Genomic DNA, 22,233 nt, shown 5'->3' on the forward strand with positions numbered 1-22,233 from the left:
AACGCTGAGCGTTGTGCATGTGCTTCTTCCTACACAAGGTAGACCCCACGTGACTTTTCCCGAGGTCTCTGACAGGGAGGGCACGAGTGTGTGTCCGTTGTTTGTACATGTGTGTAAAGTGAGGAGTATATTCCTACCGCTGTCTCCGGCCGTCTCCTCGTATTCGTTGGTGGAGGGCAGAGCAGGTACCAGAGGTTCCATGTTCATGATGAGATTTTTATGGCTCAGAGAGTTAAAACTTCGACTCTGACCAAACTGAGCTCTGTAACGAAGGGTAAACAAAAATAAACATTGATTGCTTTGTAAGGTAGGTGGAGTTTTTTTTTTTTTTTCCACACCCAGAACTCCTGATAATGAATAATATTAACAGTGGAGGAGTGCAAACATACATCAGGCAAACCTGGAAATATTATCAGTGATGCTAGTGTTTTGTCTCTTTCACACCATCCTGCTCGCTCGCTCTTCCTTCCACCTCTTCCTGAGCCAGTGCTTGCCTCTCCTTCCGCTTTTCCTGGTCATAGTGAGGTGCTGTGCTGCAGCCGTGGCCTGGTCCTCCCAGAGTCACCACCCCTGCTTGAGACCTGTGCTGCACCTCTGATTCATCCACATCCATAGCCTCAGCTGCCCTCCATTTTCTGTCCCTGATCTCGATCCCAGCCTGAGAGACTTTTGGATCGTACTGCAGCACCTCCTTTGAATTCCTAATCCAGGAAGGGCTTCAGCATATTGTTCTGTGTGAACAGGGCGATGCTGCTCAAGCTGTGACATAAATCCAAGAAGCGCAAGAACCACAAGTCTTCAATGATGGAGATTGGAATCTCAGAGAACAAAAGGGGCCAAAGAATTCTCAGAAGATTCCATGTTGGTAAATCCAGGCCTGGTCGGCCCAATTTGTTCAACGCTAGGGACCAAGATGTTGCTGGCTTGACCCTCATCAGAGCTAAGGTCTTCAGGGTTTACCTACTTGCTGGAACGTGTGGTGTTGAAACTGTTAGAAGATCCATAGAAATTCACATGGGGGCATATTAACAGACTCGGTGGGAGGTTCTTGAAGCCCACTGAATGTTTGCTTCACTTTGTGCTCTCTTGCTTCCTGATCAGCTGGGTGACAATACCTGTGTTCTCAGACACCACCGTACCTTCGGGACTCAGGCACCCTCTATCCTGAACAAAGGCGTTAACGTAGGAGTTCCTCAGAAGGTAGTCTGTCAGGTGCCTGGCCACAATGCTGAAGAATAGCTGTCCCTTGGTAACGACCACACAGATGGTTTCGAAATGATAAATGTTCTTGGACTCTTCGTCCTTTGGTTTCCACATTCCTTCATTAAAATGACCTGTCCCCTCCTCCATATCATGTTCATAGTCCTCCAGAGCCTGTGGAGCCTGGTGAATCTTTCTACCTGCATTCTACCTCAATAGGAAGTACTTCATATTCAAAATTGCTTATAATGGTCACAATGACATGTACTTACCTATGCACTTCTGGTGGCTCTCTCTGGATCTTTGAGCTGGCTTCAATCACCTCCTTGGCGACTCTCCCACTAACAAGGAGAAAAGATACATTTGTGCAATACAGAGAAATGGCTCAGCTCTCATGCAATTGCGCACATGTGTACAATTAGCAGTTTTCAAATTTTCTCGAGATAGTGCTGGACAAAAATAAACACAACATGAAATTACAAACATAAAAGCAGAAAACAATTATACAAACAAACTATCAATATCATATTATTATGGTCCAAAGTAGTATTTTATTACACTTTGTTGTTGCATGTTTTGTTGCATCACTTTGTATTTGGTTAAGTCTCAATGGGTTAAGTCTCGTTCTTAAATGTGGGTTTACAGTGCAAGTTGCAATAGCTTGTTTCAACATTGAAAAATGCAAAAAAAACAAAAACTAAATACATAAACACATTTACATCTAGTTCTGCATTGACACTGGCAAACAAATAAAATACACTCGATCTACTAGTAGTTCCTATTCACGGCTCCTTTTGTTTCCTTTGACCAGCTGCTTCATCCATCTGTTCATTGGCCAACGTCAGTTGATGAACAAGTTAATTTCAAGCCAGAAGACTCCACCACCGTCCCACCAATTAGCCTTTTGTTGTTGAGATTGATGGTTAGATAGTAAATTATGGTGGAATGAAACATCTGGCAGGAGCAGAAAAAAATATCTAAGGAAATGGTCACATCAACATTGTGTGCAGGAAGATGTGTGACCCTTGACGACAAGTTGGATGTGGTCTGCTCTGATTTACAGAAATTGCCTTCATTTTTGGTCACAAATCCTTTTCCTATTTTGCATGGACAAAAATGACCAATTCAGATCTTTCAGCTGAACCTCCACCATATGCTCTCAATCATCGCTGAGCCCTTAAACCAGATTGCTTTAGCGAGCCGATGAAATGGAGGAGACTGAAGTGAAAGCTGGGTAAAGAGCTTTGTCTGACAGGAGAATCAGAGCTAACGTGGCTTCAGTGAGTGACTTATATTGAGGCTTTGCTGTGATATTAAGCTCAGTAAATCACCAAAATCAGGATACAGCTGATGTACGGTGACAAGAAGCACAGCTTGGATCGGCAGCAAAATAAACTAATATCCTGCAGCAGGATCAAAAAGATTTGCTGTGTTCAGGGATCTTTGCTGCTTTTACAGCAAATATCTTAAATTATATGATGGTATCAACAGCAAAACACAAGGTGTAATCACAGAAGACTGAAAAGCTGCAAGGCACAATCTTCATATTTTCTCTTTGTTTCCTCTTTGCTTTTGTTCCATTTTCCAGTCTTGCTGTTTTTGCACATTATACAGTGTCTGGCTCATGTCTCTCACTGCACCGTCCACAAAGAGGTACACCCACACAGCAATAAAGACTTTCTTGAAAACAGTCTCACCTGTATCTGAACCGGCTGCCTTTAAAGAAAATATTACTGCTGGAAACTGTTTTTATCTGGCTTGATTTTGCACATCTGTCAGAAAAAGACACAAAGAGAGATGCATTTAAATAACTTCATTATTCAATAGAACACTTCAGCAACATGACTTGTATTCATTTGTTTGTTTTGATGTCAAAAGAAACCATGGAACACACGCACGCATGCACACACACACACACATCTCTGCTCATCCCTCTATCCAAGAGACCATGTGTTCGCAAAGCTCTGCTTGGCTGCCATTTACAAACTCAATTCACGGTGATTTGATTTAGCTGCTCTGATGCCTGTCCGACATCCGAGATGACATCCACTCCCTCTCTGTCTGCCACTCCCAGACACAGCAGCTCCTGTCATTAGAAAGTCAATCACCGAGGTTTTTGCAGGCTATTATCTCGAAGCCTTTCTGATTTTATCACCGTGCCTTTCTTTGCTAGGAATTTCTAATACAAGCGAGAATTGAAACAAAGAGAATGATGCTGCAACTGGTATACCATAGCAAATTCAAAAAGTATACAGGACAAAACGGCTGAAAAGAAATCATGTTGCATAAGTGACAAGGTAAAACTGTGGAAACAGTACGAGAGCCATAAAGCGGGAGCTTTATGAACTTCATTGTGACTGGCAGTATGGAGGAGGAAGGCCACCATGAGGTATTCAAACAAAGCAGCCTCCACTTCTTGCATCAGACCCTGAGAAAACCTCATCTCCTCCTACCTGACTCCTCCACAATAAACATGACCAGCTGTTCACAGCCAGTGATCCATCTTATCCCCCTCCACAAACTTCCTCAAGCTGCAGCTGTTAGCAAAGGCTGCACAGGTCGATGAATTTTCCCCTCTGATTTCACAATGCTACTTCAGAACTTCTTATTATAGCATATTATTGAAAGTTCTCAAGGGGTGACTAAATCAGTCTCAGCTGCAGTTTACTAGGTTAAGAAACAAGCTGAATTTGATGATCTATTAAGCTGCCATGCTTTAAGCTGTACATAACCACAGATAAACTACAAAGCTCAGGCTTTATTGTGACACTTTTGTTTTCATTGCTGCAATGCCACCAGGGTCAAACATATTTGTAAATCATCACCAAAGCCTTAAAGTAATCAGCATCCATCATTCATCATTAATGTAATTCTGTGTGTGTGTGTGTGTGTGTGTGTGTGTGTGTGTGTGTGTGTGTGTGTGTGTGTGTGTGTGTGTGTGTGTGTGTGTGTGTGTGTGTGTGTGTGTGTGTGTGTGTGTGTGTGTGTGTGTGTGTGTGTGTGTGTGTGTGTGTGTGTGTGTGTGTGTGTGTGTGTACGCACTTGTAAAAGGCCTGGTTCTCCACCCCGCACTTCCATAAGTGCTTACACGCTGCAGGGGTTGAAGTGTGAAATGTCAACACCAGTTTCTTCTGCACAGGAAAGGACAAAAACAGAGGTAGAAAGACCGTGAGGATGAAGAATGAGATTCTTGAAAGATGTGTGAGTAAGAGCTTGAACACAATGTGAGGGAGCTGAGCAAAACGCTGACCCACAGACCCAAAGCTGTGAGCTTTGCAATATTAAAAAAAAAACACAGATGTAGTGATTTAGCCACAGTGTTCAGCAGTAAAAGGGCTCAAAGCGTGCAGAGGAGGGGTCATTGTGTGCTGTGAGGAGGATTCATTCCTGTAAATGTCTAGTTTTCAGTCCTGCGGGTCTGGTAATGAGAGCTTCCAGATCAATGGTGATCAACGAGTGAGGAAGGCGGCAGAGAGGAAAGAGTGGAATCAATAACATGAAAGTGAGTTACTGTAACACAATAACAGCTCTGATACGTCACACCCATTTATTTCTGTTAAAAAAAGACAAGACCAGGATCTTGAATCATGAACAGGTCCTGATCATTCCACTGCAAAGTCTTGTTTGTGGTCTTAACTAAATGATTGCTCAGTCCCTTCATTGGTGACTTTAGATGTGCAGTTGTGCCTTACACACATGGAGTTATCATGTGTGTGTGTGTGTGTGAGAGACTCTGTGTGGAGGTACCAGGACTGTATGTTATAAATATACCAATGTCTTTGGTCCCACTTTGGCTGCCATGCAATGTGCTTTTAAAGCACAGCTTGACATATTATTTATTTATTTATTTTATTTTATAGTTTGTTTTTCCCCCCCTGTCCTGTTCAGTAGCAGCTTTGGACAGACAATATTATGTGGTATTAAGCTGATTTAAATGCTTTTAATCTCTGACACATTATTTATTAGTGCTAACTGCGATTACACAAATTGTTTGTATGATCTTTTTTTTTTTAAAGCCTCGTTATCTGCATATAGTGTTTAATTTAATCTCCATGCAGTGTTCATCGGCAAATAAGAATAAATATGATCCAGAGTCAAATGGGGCCAGTTTTCTCTATCAATAATTAGCTCAATTCATCTTGTTTAAGTTAGTGTGTATGATAACCACAGCTCATATCACTCTTATGATTCATTAAATAAGACAAGGACTTTTTTCTATGAATTTTCACATGTATCGAAGGAAATAAAAAAAAAAATTGGTCATTTGACCTGTAACATGGACTAAATTCAATGATATTTTAACATTTTTCAATAAGAGAGATAAGAGGCTCATTGCAAGGAAATCTAATACAAGAGAATAATTTTCCCCTGAAAAAAAAAATGTTACAGCTATGGCAAGTTGCTGTCAGCTCAAAGTGGGACGGGTAAGAAGGAGCGCAGACGTGAGGTTCAAAGAGTGAAGTCATGGAGTGAGCCGTAACATGATTGGAAACACAGTACAGACATTCAAACACACAAACAATATGAATCCTAAGAAGAATCTCCAGACATGATGCAGCTCTGAACACACTTTCACACACTCACTCATTGCACAATTAAAATGAAGAATCCAACAATTTTCCTAAATACTTTGACTCTTGATACATTGATAAAGAAGGAGTTATAGATTATGCATTATAATGCATGATCTAATGAGTATGGGTAATAGCTGCACAGCACAAGAATGATAACGTTTGGTTTGTAACACACTTAAAATAACTGCAAATTATAAAGCAACAATGGGGACAATATTATGTTGCATGGTATAAAACAAAATGAGTACAAAAGTATTAAATAATGGTAAGATGGTAAAATATATATTTAAAAAAAAAAGGCTCCTCCAGTCATAAAGTGAGGTGCAGGCAGGGACTGTAGAGGGAGGTGTCAAATAGATTTAAGCACAAACATGTGTTTTCATGTTTTCTATTGCTTGCATTTACTCACCAGTGATGACTATGTTTACACACAGAGAGAAGAGACAGAAACACAAAGATAAAACTGCGTCTTGAGCTCTTCGTGAGTTGCCAAACAGACAAACAAGCAGACAGACAGACAAGTTAAGCAGCAATGAAAGAGCTGGTTTAAGCTTCTGCAATGAAGACAATATGAGACTGATCGGCTACTCGAGTGGCTAATTGGTAGATTAAAGAGCAACATAGCTTTAACCACAGTAAACATTGCTTTTGGTTCTGTATTCTCTAGCCATTTCCGACAGAAGTATGCAGCGGTACGAGGCACAGCTCAGAATCTACCACAGCTCGACTGGATGAGAAATATCAAGCATGCAGATGAAGCATGAGTCCCAAATGCAAGACACCTGTTGTATTTCTTCTTTAGTTTTAAGGAGCATGGTCGGCAGCTTATGTTTGTCAGATATGCAGTGATGGAGTCTCATATTTGGGCCACAGCAAGTCAACACATGATGTGAGTGAGGAGGTTCGTCGTAACACACCCACCATCCTGTTACAGTGAATCCTGCCTGTTAAGGAGATCTGAAACAGCGACACACATGTACAGTGTGTGTGATGGTGGACAGGAGAACAAAGAGTACAGTTTCTCAGCACATTTATCTGACATCAACATTACACAGATGAAGAGAAAGGGAAGAGGAAATGGAGAAAGAAGGGAAGAAGGAGGAAAGAGTATGAAGGATGTCCAGTTCACTTGGAGTTCACAAACAGTCAGAAAAATTGAATCCAAATGAACAGAGATGTAACCGTGCATCTGCGTTGTCTGTTTTAATCCTGGACAAATGCTTAGAGGGCCAGATCTAACAAGTCAGCACAGCGATGACGATGACGATGATGACTTCAGCACAGGAACATACTGTTCATCATCGTGATGGAAGAAACTACATGTCAGTTTTGGTTCAACATTTCTCAACCTTTCAACACGCCACACTTACCTCTTTCTGAATTCCAATGACATAAAAAGTTTTCCCTTCAAACTTCAGTTTGCTGACATCAGCCCTGCAAGAAAAACACAATCTTATGACTTAAAGTACAAATGGCTAGTTGGGGTTTTAAACAGGGTGAATGTTAAAAAAAAAAAAAAAAAAGTTAGTACTAAAAATACTGTAGATATTACTTTTCAGTATTTTCCTTTAACATTTTTATTGTTTTATTTCTGCAACAGGGAGATGAATTCCCTTTTTAAAACACTTCGAGAATGAAAAAAAAAATTCAAGAGTGTTTAGATAGAAGCTATAGGCATTGGCTATAGACCCAAAAAAATATTAACAATAACATATAATGATGTAAAAAATAAACAACAACAACAACAACAACAACAACAATAATAATAATAATAATAATAATAATAATAATAATAATAATAATAATAATAATAATAATAATAATAATAATAATAATAATAAGTCCACTATTCAAATGAAAATCCTGACAATACAGCTGAGCATTGTAAGATACAGTGTATTACAGTCATGAATTCAACTTTAAATATTGTGTTTTGGGCTGAATGGGCTATTCAACCAGCTTAAACTAACTTTTCATGCACACTATATGTGAGCTTTGATGTTACAAAGTTATAGTGTACTTTTTTTACAAGTGATACAAATAATGTCAGAGCAATTTACTGCCGATGATACCAGACTATAACTTTTAATTAGTTCAGAAAAACAACACAATTGTGAACAAAGCAAATAAACTGTGCAGGAACCCCTTAATGTTGAGGTGACATTTTCCCCCGTGGTGCTGCTTTTATGAAGTGTTGCTGTTAGCCTTGTAGAATATTACTTTATTTAGGAGAACATATAACATATCTGGTGTATTGCCTCTGTATTGATTAACACATTTGTGTTTATAGAACATGAGAATGTGCAAGAACATCAAAAGTTCAAAGGGATGATTTAGCGTCCACTGGCTCAAAAAAACCAAAAAGAAACCAAAAATAAAACATTATTTATTGTAGGTCCTTTAAGACAAATTTGTACCATTTTAGTAGATGGATCCTCTTGTTTCCCTGGAAAACCACAAAACCTGTGGCTGTAAACCCGAGGAAGGCAGTGGAGCCTGTGAAGTCCTGAAAATAAGAAACATAGAAACAGCATGAGAAGCAGCATGTGGCTGCATAACTACAGGAGGATCAACAGCAGGGAGGCATGTCAGCTTTAAAATTCTCCATGGTAACTGCATGTATACACAATCATGTGTTTCAGTCAATCTTCCATCTGACAATTAACCGGTTTCAACAACGTGGCAGAAAAGTAATACTGACTGGTGGGGGACTCAAAGAGATATAAGGTGGAAAAATATATAATGTAATAACAGTTTCTGAGTGAGGGGAAATCATAATATGCTTCAGTCACTCTCTTTGTCATCAATATTTACCATCAATACATCTCTTCCCACTGCCATGGTGCCTTACTGAACGTTTCATTTCCTCGTCTCAATCATTTTCCCGCCTCCGTTGTCTGATTCTTGCTCTTCACAGACCTGCGTGTGCCTGATACTACAGCGTCGCCAATAGCAGCGACTTCTCGAAAACCGAATTAAAAACAGCCCGCCTGACAAGAGTGGAACAGATAAAAGAGGGTCCTCTCCAACAGACAGAATTTAAATATCTTGTTAATCTGCTTAGGACGCTGTGATATGTCTGCTCACAAGAGGGTGTCCCTATTTCACACTCTGACTGAATGGGTCAAATGAGGAACACAGTGGGTGAGAGTGACAAATATAATGTTCTTCTTTATCGTATTCAGTCTGACCCATTCTACACAGTGCAAAACAGAACCAATAGAAAGTGTTGTAAAGCAACATGGAACATATTATTAAAAGTATATGACAGAAGCATCTGGTGTTAACACTATGAGGTTGGGTTCAATGATATTGACTTGCTGAAGCTTTGATTAATCTCATCAATCAATAGAACCATTGGCTCCCAGTAATATTTTCTTTAGTTTACCACAATAATGCGTCAAGAGGTCCAAATATAGACTGCAGACATACTTTCGCTATTGATATTCATTAACCTCATTCCAGTAATCTTAGCTCCGTCTTTGCTGCTCCTCTCCAGTGACGTCTCGTATTTATTGAGAGGTAGATCGTAGACCACAGAGTGAATCATGTGGGAAAGTTATCGCTTCAATATAAAACCAAAGGTAAGTGTTGAAATGTAAAAAGGATGGGTCATTATGGACTTGTACAGGCAAAGTTCCTGAAAACAGCTTTGATGAATGTTTAATTTCACCTTTCGCCAATAAAAACCACACATTCCAGGTCTCAACTAAGATCTTAAATTAGTTCTCCATGCTAGTATTGACTTAATTAAACACTTTTGCGTAACTCGTTTGATCTCCTGCATCATCAGTATCTTCACAACTAAAAGCTGATTGAATTTTTGCCCATTGTCGCCTACTTTATTAGCATTAGGGGCGTTTGGACACCATCTTACCTTGCATGGATGAGGGTCGACTCCATACGTTTCAAGGCTGTGAGCCCTCTGGAGCATGTTGAGCTCTGCGAATGCAGTACCCTGGCCTCTGAAAGAGAGAGGAGGCGTGAGAGAGGGTAATTTAGGAGAATAATACACTGTTAGTGTGTGTGTTCCCCTGTTGAATTTGTTGTGATTGGATTTCACTTTAATGTCAGATGCAACTAGACATAAAAATCAATAGCAGAGTTTTTAGTACAGCAGGTAGCAAATCAACTACGTTGTTAAAACAGTAGGATACCATCAGGCCTTTGACATGATTTATTTGATTTAAGGACTTTATATTGTTCTTCCTGGAGCTGTTCTGCTCATCTATGATAATGTGTGAATATTATAGATCAGATATTAGCATGTGGACCCTGACCCTGATGGTTTTAGGACTTGACCCAATTTCCACAGGTATGGAATGACTATCTGAAAAATATTGTTATGCAATCAATAGCATTAATCCTCATATACTGCCTCGAAGGGAGACGTGCTCAAGGAACTAGTTCCCTCATTATGAAGCAAGTTACCCATCCCTGCTTTAGACAAACTGATGGTCTAAATTTTTTAAGGATTGCATTTTCCATATCTTATATAATTTCAAATGCTGCAAAATAAAAATGTGTAAAAATTAGAAGAGGGACAATGGGAAAATTCAGATGATGATATCCATAGAACCAAAACTTCAATTTGTATTATGTGCTTTGTTTAATTCCTATTCGAATGAGCTTTGGGTTGTCTCGGAATCATTTTTCAGAAACACACATAATAACATTAGAGTGTTTATGACAAGTGTTTCTGTCCATCAGTTAAATTGCCACTGAGTTCAGTTGCAGACCAGAAGAAATTGCTCTTGACTTTGCACATACTGCACGTCTCAGTATTAAACTGTCAACACACAAGCAAAGGAAAGCATTAAACCCCTTAAAAACAAATATTGAATATTGAGATAAAAACACACAGCAATCACCTGAAGTAACTTCCCAGCTCAGTGCTAATCTACACACTGTAGAGACAGGCCCTTTGCGGCAGATCGAGGAAACCTGGCATCATATGCCTCTGTTGCTGTGGGAAATAAAGGATTTGTCTTTGATGTTCCTTAATCGCTGTCAGTGTGACGGTCACAAACCTCATGACATTAATATTCAGCCACAGGGACGCAATCACACTGGTACAGGTCTCTGTTTGTGTTTGCACTAACGGAATAGCATAAAATCTCACAATTTATGGATATTTTCAGTCTGTGTTGAAACAGTAAGATTTTGCAATGGGTCCTTAATATCAACACACTATATATGCATACTAGCTATATCAATTCAGACATTTCTCAGTGTATTAATCTCCCTCTTTAATTCACTTTACCTTAATTTTCTCCACATTCTATTCAGTCATCCAAATGAACAAGGTTTGGTAAAGAAGCTACACATCATACTATGGTTTATTGGTTCTATTAATCACTTAAATAAAACACAGATCACAATCTACTTCAATCTGATCTATGTAATTGACATTGAAACGTGAATTCTGACGATCCAGCAAAGTGTTCAAACCTCAGCTGTAATGAGTAGCTCATGCTAATTCCCTTGCAAATGAACTTCAATCTCATATCAGCTGACTCTGGGCTGCAAACACTGCAATGCAAAAATCTTCAATGCAGTGAACCACAAATCTCCCAGAATCAGAAGATTTTGTCGAGTGCCAGAACACCAGAGAGCACATTATTGTCTGCAGAGTATAAAATTGCCTCCGCAGCCTGTTTTGAAAGCAGAGATTACAGGAGAGAACTTCCAAGCTTGTCACCAGCATCAAATGCTGAACTTTGCGCCAGACAACAAAGAACACAGTCAGACTCGCCGAAAACAGCGTCTGTTTTACCTGAGCTCATTCTTGTGTATTTCCATGATCTTCCTCTCCAGTTTGAGGGACTGTTTAGGGAAAAGCTTGAAATCTCGGATGTAGTCTGAGGGGTGCTCCTCGGGATCATAGTCCCCAAGTTCAGCTGAAAGGACAGGGTGATTTGAGCATGAAAAAAAAAAGTCTAAAAACAGGTGAAAAGGTTATTTTATCATCCTTGTCAACGAATTAATGCAATACTTTGGAAAATATGCAAATCTTTAAATGGCTCCCCTGAATCATTGAAAAGATTATATCTACTTAGCAGCACCTTTATGTTTCACAACTATTGATATGAAGATACAGATACAGTATCTTCTCAGTCCTCAATGACCTATAACCTGCTGACATGGCACATGGATTAAGCAATGCCAACAGTCTAAGTGGATGTTATCGGTATTTGCTAATCTAACGAGACCAGGACTGCAGTATTACATTTAATAGTTTGATATTGATAATCTATTTTTCTAATCTAACCTTTCTTCAGAAAGAGTGATTTCTAAACACTTCAAATTGTTTCTTCAACATCGGAATAACCAGATTGAGGCAAGTACAAACTCCTTACGGACACTAATTTGTCTTTTAAGTCCGCTCTTAATTAGGCATCATAATAAAGGATAAATGAAAAGCTTGCTTGGAGTTTAATTAAACAATAATCCTCAAACTATTTCCCAGCTCTGTAATCAACGCCTTGATAAAGTGAGACAGGGACCTGTCCTTGTTAAATAGAGCAGCCAATGATTGGCTGCAGACACGCTTTGGGATGAGGCGACTTTGCCAGTCACACTCCACTCTCTGGGGATACGAGCCAATCAGGGAGAGCAGCACAGTTCAGGGATACATGCATCAGCCAGAGGAGTTCATTTATATGATACAGCTCATCTTAATCTTTTCTTAATCCATATTAAAGCAAGTGGCTCTGTGCTCTGATTCGACATTAAACTGTTTCTGCTCACTGACTGAAAGAGAAAAAATCCCTCTTTATTCCTTTTCCCAGCGGTCCACGTTCATCTCTCTGTGTTTCAGGATTACAACGCTCGTCTGATGACTTGAAATGCAGCCAGTTAATGAGGCAGCGCAACACTGCAGTGAATGTAGGTCTGATTGTACGTTATGAGCTGAGTGCGGCTCGGTCTTTCTCACCTGAGCCTTCGCAGTGCTATAATGAGAGGATTTTCACTGAGGTCGATCAATACTGACCACTGAATTAAAAACAAGTTGCATCACAATTTTCACTGAAGTCGATCAATACTGACCACTGAATTAAAAACAAGTTGCATCACAACAAACTAAAACATCAGAAAAGCTTTTTTTTTTCTTCTTACATTTGTTAGTCAAAATATATCAATTTGCCATCTCCACTAAAAACATATTGTTATGAACTCCAGTTTGCATTTATTTTTCTTCACATTTCTCAACTTCTTATGAAATAGACGCAACATATTCAGAAAGTATGTCAGGCGACTTCTCTCACATTGAACAGACTGTGGAAATGTTAGTGGTGTGGCTTTACCTTAGTTTCGTAATGGAGAAAATATAAAGTGGTTCCCAGGTTACACTGAGCCATTTTGTCTGTTATTTCAGTTAAAAGGAGATCGACTATTGATATAGAGAGTAGAACAGCTGCTTGCTTCTTGACTGTGGAGTGACGTAAACAAAGTCCCGAAGCAAGTATTGAAGCTGCATCTGGGAAGAAATAATGAAGCCCTGCCGTGTCTATTAGATCATTGTTACTCACTTCTCAACCCCGTTCAGGGGAACTTTATGTCCATCATTAAGCCAATGAGATTAACCGCTTCAACTTCCTAACTCAGCAGAACATCAGGACATTCAGTTGTGCATGTTTTTCCAGTGCTATAATTTGTCACAAATGATTCCGTTATGATACATTTAATCAGGAGACAATTCACTGAGAAGCAATCAAGCGTATATGAGGGAAGTGGAGTGCATGTCTCACCCTGAATGATGCAGGCTCCCAGATATGCAGCCTCAGCAAAAGGACAGAGGAGACGACCATGGTAGACATCTCTTTTCAGCTGTAGGTACAGGAGATACCTGGACATACACAAACAGGACTTTAAATAAAAAAAAATAGACAAGGTATCTTGAACCAAACCAGTTTTCATACAGACAGTGTGAGGGGGTGTCGGGTTCTTTGAGATTTAAAGTCTGAGACTAGTTTGTCATGACCAGTGGCAGCTGGGGTAAGACGTGAAGGATGAAATGGCTTGGAGTTAAATGTTACAATGTGACACTACCACATTGTGCCTCTGTTTATTTAAGCTTTGTAGTATTAGCTGAGATGACCCATATGCAGCTGACCATGTTGCCAGTAATTTTGTGATTTTTAGTGAAACATTGCAAGTGGATTAGCGGGTTATTGTTGGCACTGCTAGTAAAGACTGAGAGGTCACTGTGAATCCTGAGCATTACACTGGCACCTGCAGACCACCACAAACACTCTGAGTTAGGTCTAAATTAAAGTGTTATCATATGTTATCCATTTTTTTACATCAGTAAGTTATCAGAAAACATGTCTGCCAATTGATGTGTGCCAACCAAAAATGTTACCTTCCAATCAATTCTTTTCTTGTCTGAATTGCTTTTCTAAAATTCAAAATACAAGAAAAATTGGCATATCTACATAAGCAGCTATTAACACTGATCCCCACCTATGTGGAACTGAAGTTAGTGTAAGTTTAACGAAGCTCATGTTCACTTTTTTGACAAGCGAAGCTACATTCCATGTTACCACATTAAGTCTTACTTGTGGATAAAGAAACAGAGTCAGGAAACCAATTCAGTAACAATCCTCGACAAAACAATAATGATATTGCTGTGTTGCTATGGAAGCACCCACCATACTGCAGAGACTGATGCTGTAGTTGCCAAGGAAACGATGTTAATGCAAGTGACATACAAATTTGTCTTGTGGAATGAAGAAGGCAAAAAAAAAAAAAAAACAGTCCTGCCGAAACAGGGGGACATGTGTTGCCATGGATACTGATGAGTTTGCACACCACTGAGTCAAACTGATTCATTAAACTTGCTTTGTTGAATTTGAGTGAACGGAGCAGCAGAGGGAGAGCATGAAAGATTGAATGGAGTGAAAAGCCGGCTGCTGCAGCTAAATAGTTTTATTTATAGATTCAGTTTCCACATGGAAGTTTATCAAATTGGCTTAGGAACAAAAAGAAATCTCTATTTACACAACCCTCTTCTTTTTTTGTTGTTTGTTCATTTCAAACTTCAACTTTTGTGTTGCAGATCGCTCAGTCTTTAACCCTCAAAGTAGATATTACTCATTTTATATGCAGATTTGAGTCAAACAGACTCAAATGTGCGTATAATTTGTGATTATACAATGCCTCAAGTCTAAATTTCAGAGTCAAACGTTTTAACATCTGAAGCAATTTGTTTAGTTTTTTTAAACCATCATCTTCTTTTCTTTTCTCCTTTATATTCCCTGTTTGTTACAAATGCATCCAAAAGAATAAAAACTTATAATTTCGACAGGTAAACTGAAAAATATAAAACCTTTTTTGCTTTCATTCTTTTTTTCACTCATAGATCATGGAAATGAAAAATATCGTTTCTCAAAGTTTTATAGAATTTCATAACATTACATTTTTCCACCTTTTTTCCACCCACGGTAAAAAAAAATTGTCACTGAAATGATTGTGCCCGTGAAATTACAATAAGACAAAAACTATTATTTCCTATTCTTACATTACATATGTATTTGCATTAATAGTCTTGCTTCTGTTGTCAGAGTTACCAAAGCTCCACACATCTGGGCATTGCTGATATAAGTGCGCCTGCATGATCCATTTGTTAGTTTTTATTTATTATATATCTTTTGACACAGGACTCAGTCATCAAACAGACATCTGTTCATCTTCTTTGTCACTTTTATTGTTTCTGAGTCAGTTCAATCGCTGCTATCAATTGACCTCATAAAGTGCTCACGAAGCAGGTTACACACATATATTCACTCTTATGACTGAGATTAGAATCACTTTAACCATTTGGATTGGCATTTATGGCATTTACTGTAAAACATATGCTTGATTTTTCTTTTTTTCACATCCGTGCTTAAAACTGCAGTCGGTGTTTTAATTCCAAGAAAAAGATTGAATTAATTATAAACACAATAATCTTGTGAGTTCCTGACGATATTTGAGCTGTCGTACACCTACAAGTTTAGTTTGTAGAATGCTACATAAAAAGTACACCGGGAGGCGTTGCAGTTGGTATTTTGAGTAAGATGAGAAGCGCGCAATCACTTAGACTTTCTGTTCATCTATTTTCGATACTTTGGCTGGAGCATTTCTGTTGACGGAGAAACTGTCAAGACTTCAAAAAAAACCGTCATGCAAACTGGAGCAGAAGCTGCATCACACACATTAGCATAAAGGTTTAGGGATTTTAATGATGAAAAAAAAAATCCTTCCCAAAAATAACTTGATATCGAGCACTTCAGTGGATTTCATCACCACCAACTGCAGCTCCCTCTGAACCCTCTAAACTCGATTTCATCCCCCACTCCAGAATCATCAACACACTGCCAGGGTGATGGTGGGCCTCCAGGAGGGTTGGGGGGGTTACTTATTTAAAACTGGATATTGAACAGAAATGAGGATCAGTGCTCAATTAAAGGGTGATTGGGGTGAGGGTGGGAAAGGCAGGGAAAAAGATAACTCCAATAAATACATTTGAACAGACTTGATGGATGTTGGGGGGGGCATACAAGGAAAGAGAACAGAGGACACATTTTGGGATAATGATGATGTGCACAAAGTGAAGAAATTGATATGGAGAGCCGGGAGATGAGGGAGGGAGGGAGAGAGAACAGACTCAGACACAGACCAAGAGAAGGAAGGGAGGCGACACCTTACTGATGAAATTAAAGACAGGTAGGATAGAGATGATGGAAAAAGAGAAGGAGAACTAAAAAGCAGAATGAGGATTGATGGTTTGGTGATTGAAGGAGAGACATGGCGGCTCACATGGGTTCCTGACTGACTGAATCTGTACATTCATATTTAGTATCTTTAATACTTTACCTCCTGAAAACCCCAATCCATCTGACTAGCTGAATTTGCGGAGTGAGCTAAAACACGTCCGTCCTCTGTTTTGTGTGACGCCCAGCTCTTACAAGGACTGAGACATATAGTCTCTCTCTACTGGGTGTTGAGCTAACCTTGGAGTCTCGATTGCAATCACTCGATAACTGGTCCACCTCCAGCAGAGCACAACCAGGGGGCATCTGAAATACCGAACCCGGTCCTGGAGGCCCAGCACCCAGCATGGTCTCAATGTGAAGCCTCTTAACACAGCTGATTGTAACGAGAGTCTTGCTATCGTGTTACGATGAAACATTCACCGTACACGTGCTTTCCGGAAAATGAATCCCGAGGTCTGACTCCCAATAAATTGAGTGCAGGTAGGATCATGTGTGTGGATGCATGCATGGATGGATGCAATGTTTGAGGTATTGTGGTGCAAATCTGTCTTTCACATACAGCAAGAACAATCACGTGTCAGTAAACCCACCGCAGAGCACTTCACCTTAATACCATTCATGTTAAGTACTTTTATTACAACCAAACTAGTAAAATTTGATGAAGACATCATTTAAGAAGCCTGTATTGATGTTTCTGAACACTTGATATGTTCCCATTGTGGTCGGTGTCACTTTTTACCTGGTGAGTTCCTCCTTGATTTTCATTGGCTCATGGGGATAAAACTTGACCCTGAAGCACATGGTGTACGGCTGCTGAGCTGCTGAGGTCAGGAGAGACACAACAACAAAAAGAGAAGTTTAGACGAGGCCAGAAACCGTTAGGAAAGTTAAAGAAAAGAAGTTGGAAACAGCGACTTGTAGAAGAAATGGGAAAATGTGGCGAGAAATGAGAAATGGAATCCTGAGGGTGAAAAGAGGATAATGAAAAGGAAAAGAGGGGATGAGAGTGGAAAAGATAAATGAATGAGTGAAGAAGAGGAGCTGAGCAATAAGGATTATGGAAAAGTGAAGGAGGGAAGAGGCAGGGGACAGAAAAAAATGAAATCACAGTATGCCTCTGACACTGATTAGTCATTCGATAATTACAGTAATTACTCATCACACACACACACCCACACACACACACACACACACACACACACACACACACACACACACACACACACACACACACACACACACACACACACACACACACACACACACACACACACACAGCTGGGGTCTGTTTCTTTTGCCTTTGATCTGAGTCCTAAAGCATTTCATCTCTCTCGCTCACTCTGTGTGTGTGTGTGTGTGTGTGTGTGTGTGTGTGTGTGTGTGTGTGTGTGTGTGTGTGTGTGTGTGTGTGTGTGTGTGTGTGTGTGTGTGTGTGTGTGTGTGTGTGTGTGTGTGTGTGTGTGTGAATGTGTACTTGCTGCAAAAGAGGATTTAAGCTTTGAATGGTGTTTAAATAGGCAAAGCACAACATACACACTTATGTAAGTGCTCACATACACACACACGCAAACACAAACACAGAGTGAATAATACGCTGTGGGGTTTGGATCAAACAACAGCCATATCTTAAACTCCCTCCTGAGGTCTTGCGGATCCCATAAAATTACATATAAACACAGTCTCTCTCTCTCACACTCACACGCACACGCACACGCACACACACACACACACACACACACACACACACACAGACACTACACAGACAGCCATGTCTGTACTTTAAACAGCAACTGTTTATAATTATGAAATCCTTCAGAATACATCATTTAAACTTCCGAGTCAAAGTGACCCACTTCTGATTTGTTCTTCATTTCATGTTGTTTATTTGATCTAATGTGACCTTTGTTTGGTCTCAGCAGTGTTTCATAGAACTGTCTGTTTTCTAACAGCATAATGTTTCTAAAAGCACTAACAGGGATGCACATAGTTTATGGATGAAAGTATTTGATTGCAGCGATAATTCTGCACCATCTGTCAGCATGCTTATATGTATACAAGATTAAATAAAATTGTGTATTTCAGTTCTCTGGAAATGTTGTGTCCTCTTGCACCTACTTTGGTTGGATGTTGGTAGATGTGCGGTAGATTCATGATTCAGCTCCTCAGAACCTAAAATGTGATCAAAGCAAGGTTTTTACCAAGATTGTCTTTGGATTGTTGGAGTATTGAGCCAGGGACAGCATGTAAACTACACACACAGAGATGGCACAAGCCAGAATTTGAATGGTGAGGTAGTTAACCACTACTCCATTGTGCCAGCCATTGGGTTTTCAAAAAAATCCAGAAGATGAAAAGTTGAGCTGTTCAGCAATATATGTTAAAATTATGAAAGCAACAATTTTATATATTTGTCCTAAATGTCATCAAACTGACAATAAGTCCAAAGTTGAAACATCCAGGAAGAAAGTGAGTGTCATTTAAAGAGAGGGTAGACATCTTCGGTGAGTGCCCTCGCCACTCTGCCTTTAATGACACCATCCTCTGTGGTATTATCTCACCATGAAAAACAGCACACATCTACATAATACATGGCGTGCAGTATGAAAGACGCAATCCTCCCACCCGCCCCTCAAAGAAGTTGAGCTGCTTATTTGCTCTGACTTAAGAAATACAGATGCATTCTCCAAAGAAATAAAGAGACATTTGAGGCAGAGTGAATTGTCACAATCACATGTGAGTACACCCTCGCCGAGATGTGACGTAGTCAGCGCTAATGCACGTAAGCTGCTACGCACAAAGACAAAATATGAGCTGCACAAACACATAAAAGCCTAATTTGAGAGCAAATCCTGCTACAGGGAGAGCTGATGTGTCAGTGCAGTTCAGATCTACTCAGCACTCTCCTTCATCCCCCTCGTCCCATCCACTTTTCTTTCTTTCAGTCTCTGTCAGCTTCTCTCATCTCAAACTGTCTCTCCAATCTCTCCTTTTTGCTCTTTTTTTCTTCTTTCTCTATTCTTTCTTTAGCAACATTCTCCATCACTGCCTCCTCCTTCTATTTTGAAGCACCCTCCCCATTTAATACTCTTTTTCCCCTTCATTCTTCCGCCTTCCGTCTCTCATTCCATCCAGTTTTCACAGATATTCTGAGCCTCCGCCTCCCGTCCCCTCGCACATGTTCCAGCGGAGCAGAATGCACGGCTAATAGCTCTTTTACTAATTCATAACAGGACAGAAAGAACAGGACAGTCATTAAAAGGATTGAGAGGAACAAGAGACTTGAAGAGAGAAAAGGAGGATAGAGAAAAGAAAAGAAAGTCTCTAGTCATTTTCTTTAAATGAGAGACAAATGTAAAGATGTGTGTAGACAATAGTGTGCACTACAATGTTTGTCTTGTTTTTTTTTCTTTGTTTTACATAAAAATCCCCAAACCTTCACATGAATTGTGAATGAAAAAGTGGAAGTTGCTTTAAAATTTCATGAAGCAAAAGCAGAAACTTTCCCTTTTGTTGCTTCAGTGGCCGATTCAGTGCAATCTGATTTCTCCTCAACATTAGTCAGTCAGTGCCAGTGTCATTATGCCTTATTACTACCTGTGTCACATTCACAAGATTGTCATTTTCAGTTTGACTGGTTTCAGAGAAGAAGGAAGGTGAAACCAACGCAATATAAATCTGACTGGGACAAAAATCAAGAGGAATAAAAGAAAAAATGTCTGTTCTCACACAACTCAACTCTATCCCTGGATACATTTTGAATAAATGGTTTCATTCCTAAGAATTGAAACAAAAATATATTAATGAATTATGTTTTTGATAGGCAACAACAAAGGTCCCTTCCACCTTTCCCATCCATCCATCCATCCATCCATCCACCCATCCATCCATCCATCCATCCTCATGTAAACGCCTAACCCAGTTAACACAGTGATTTTTAACCGTTATCTACCCAAATCACCCTTATTGTTGATTATTACAATAGTTTATTGTTCATCATCATTTGTCACAACTTCAACCAGAAACAGCTATAATGATATAATATCTAAATTCTCTACTTGCTATTCATACATTAATATTACTCACAAAGAGCATAGAATCTCCAGATCTCCAGAATTTGCAGATATTGTTAGAATAGAAAAATAGTTACACTGCAGCCTACGTATTTAAAAATCTTGTATATTTTACACGTTCTGTCCTTGGTGAGTATATGACTGTGTGACCCTTTCAGACTTCCTGTGGTGTGTGTGTCTTCCCTCAGGAGAGATAACACACACACACACACACACACACACACACACACACACACACACACACACACACACACACACACACACACACACACACACACACACACACACACACACACACAGAATGGACACTTACACTTCATCTGCCTCACCACGGCCTTGTTGGGCTCCAGCCAGTGCTGCGAGACAGAGAGAAAGACAATGAGACCAAAAACAAACAAAAAATGGCATCTAGAAATGAAGCTGCTAATTCAGAAGAACAGAGTGGTTTAAAAGAACAGCTTGTAAAAAGTAATAGTATAAATGTGTTTTTGATTAATAATAGAATCCTGCCGTATTTAGAGCATCAGTGTATGCAGGGCTGTTTGAACATTACGCAATAATACTTGTTCTTGAGTGCATCTTTGGTTAGTTTTCAGTTTATAGAGTCATTAAAATTATGAAGTGTCCACTTTTGTACACTGAGAACAATGATAAATTAAGTCTAGTCGCAACCATTTAAATTGTTTGAAAAATCAAGTTTTACAGTGGACTTCACTGGATTCTTTTTGACATACCGGACAGGATTTGTTTCTGATATGGAACAGTTGAAGGTTAAAGATTTTTGTTTGATGACACTAATAAGGCAGTAAGAAAGCTAAATCCTTCTGAAAATGATGTGAAGGGAAATGTTTTTCTTCTCATTATAAATACCCATTACTTCCACACATTTGGGGGTTTTACTGGACAAATGAGTGGATGGTTTAGTAAAAACACTCCTGACTGAGGGGGATCCACCTCAGATCCTCTTCAACCTCCTAAACAAGCAACTGTAATGAGTTTAATGCTTTTACTAAGTCAAGGTGGATACAACAATTTGTCCTTTTGTTAATGTCCTTTTTGATATTATAAGTATTTCAAGTTCATGTATTTAGAAACAGTGCCTGAGCAAGCTCTGGATGCTACTCTGTAACTCCTTATACGAGGCTAGAAATGCAATGTCACTAATTTATTGTTGGAGAAAAATTTAATTAATGTGTGTTAGAGTTACCCTTTGTTTCTCAGGATCCACATATCGAATGCCAAAGTAGTCTTTTTCGAGCAGGTTGTAGTGATTACACACATGGTCCAACAGGAACTGGCCTTTGGTGTCTCTCTGTAAGGAAATTACAACACATGAGTCCCGGAGGCATTTATTATGTTCTGTGTTCATCTATCAGCTTCAAGTACTTTCATATGAGTAATCCGTCACACTAAGCCGCATCTGATGGAAGCCAGACCACCCCACTATATTCACGCCAAAAAAAAACAAAAAACCTGCAGGGTGATACTCACATATACTCAGGGTGGAATATTTAATATACATTTGATATATTGTTTAGTCTCTTGGCAATTAGATTTCTGTCCTGGTTGGACCACAAGTCCCTGTAAATGCAGTCTATATGCAGTTTCTAAACATAGAACGGACACATC

General features: G+C 39.5%; 1 protein-coding gene across 1 annotated transcript in view; it reads right to left on the bottom strand.

Moving 5' to 3' along the window:
* The window catches only part of frmd3 (FERM domain containing 3), a gene marked incomplete at its 5' end in the record, with an annotated part of 48,029 nt that overhangs the window by 11,212 nt on the left and 14,584 nt on the right, over positions 1 to 22,233 (bottom strand). Inside the window, 13 exons of the mRNA XM_080499669.1 lie at positions 138 to 262; positions 1,473 to 1,541; positions 2,898 to 2,972; positions 4,243 to 4,331; positions 6,696 to 6,731; positions 7,145 to 7,208; positions 8,192 to 8,280; positions 9,652 to 9,739; positions 11,551 to 11,674; positions 13,526 to 13,623; positions 17,274 to 17,355; positions 20,918 to 20,960; positions 21,812 to 21,916. Coding sequence (XP_080355795.1) covers positions 138 to 262; positions 1,473 to 1,541; positions 2,898 to 2,972; positions 4,243 to 4,331; positions 6,696 to 6,731; positions 7,145 to 7,208; positions 8,192 to 8,280; positions 9,652 to 9,739; positions 11,551 to 11,674; positions 13,526 to 13,623; positions 17,274 to 17,355; positions 20,918 to 20,960; positions 21,812 to 21,916 — 1,087 coding nt within the window. The remainder of the gene's footprint in view (positions 1 to 137; positions 263 to 1,472; positions 1,542 to 2,897; positions 2,973 to 4,242; positions 4,332 to 6,695; positions 6,732 to 7,144; positions 7,209 to 8,191; positions 8,281 to 9,651; positions 9,740 to 11,550; positions 11,675 to 13,525; positions 13,624 to 17,273; positions 17,356 to 20,917; positions 20,961 to 21,811; positions 21,917 to 22,233) is intronic.

This window comes from Blennius ocellaris (genome assembly GCF_963422515.1).
Source record: "Blennius ocellaris genome assembly, chromosome: 7".
NCBI lineage: Eukaryota > Metazoa > Chordata > Actinopteri > Blenniiformes > Blenniidae > Blennius > Blennius ocellaris.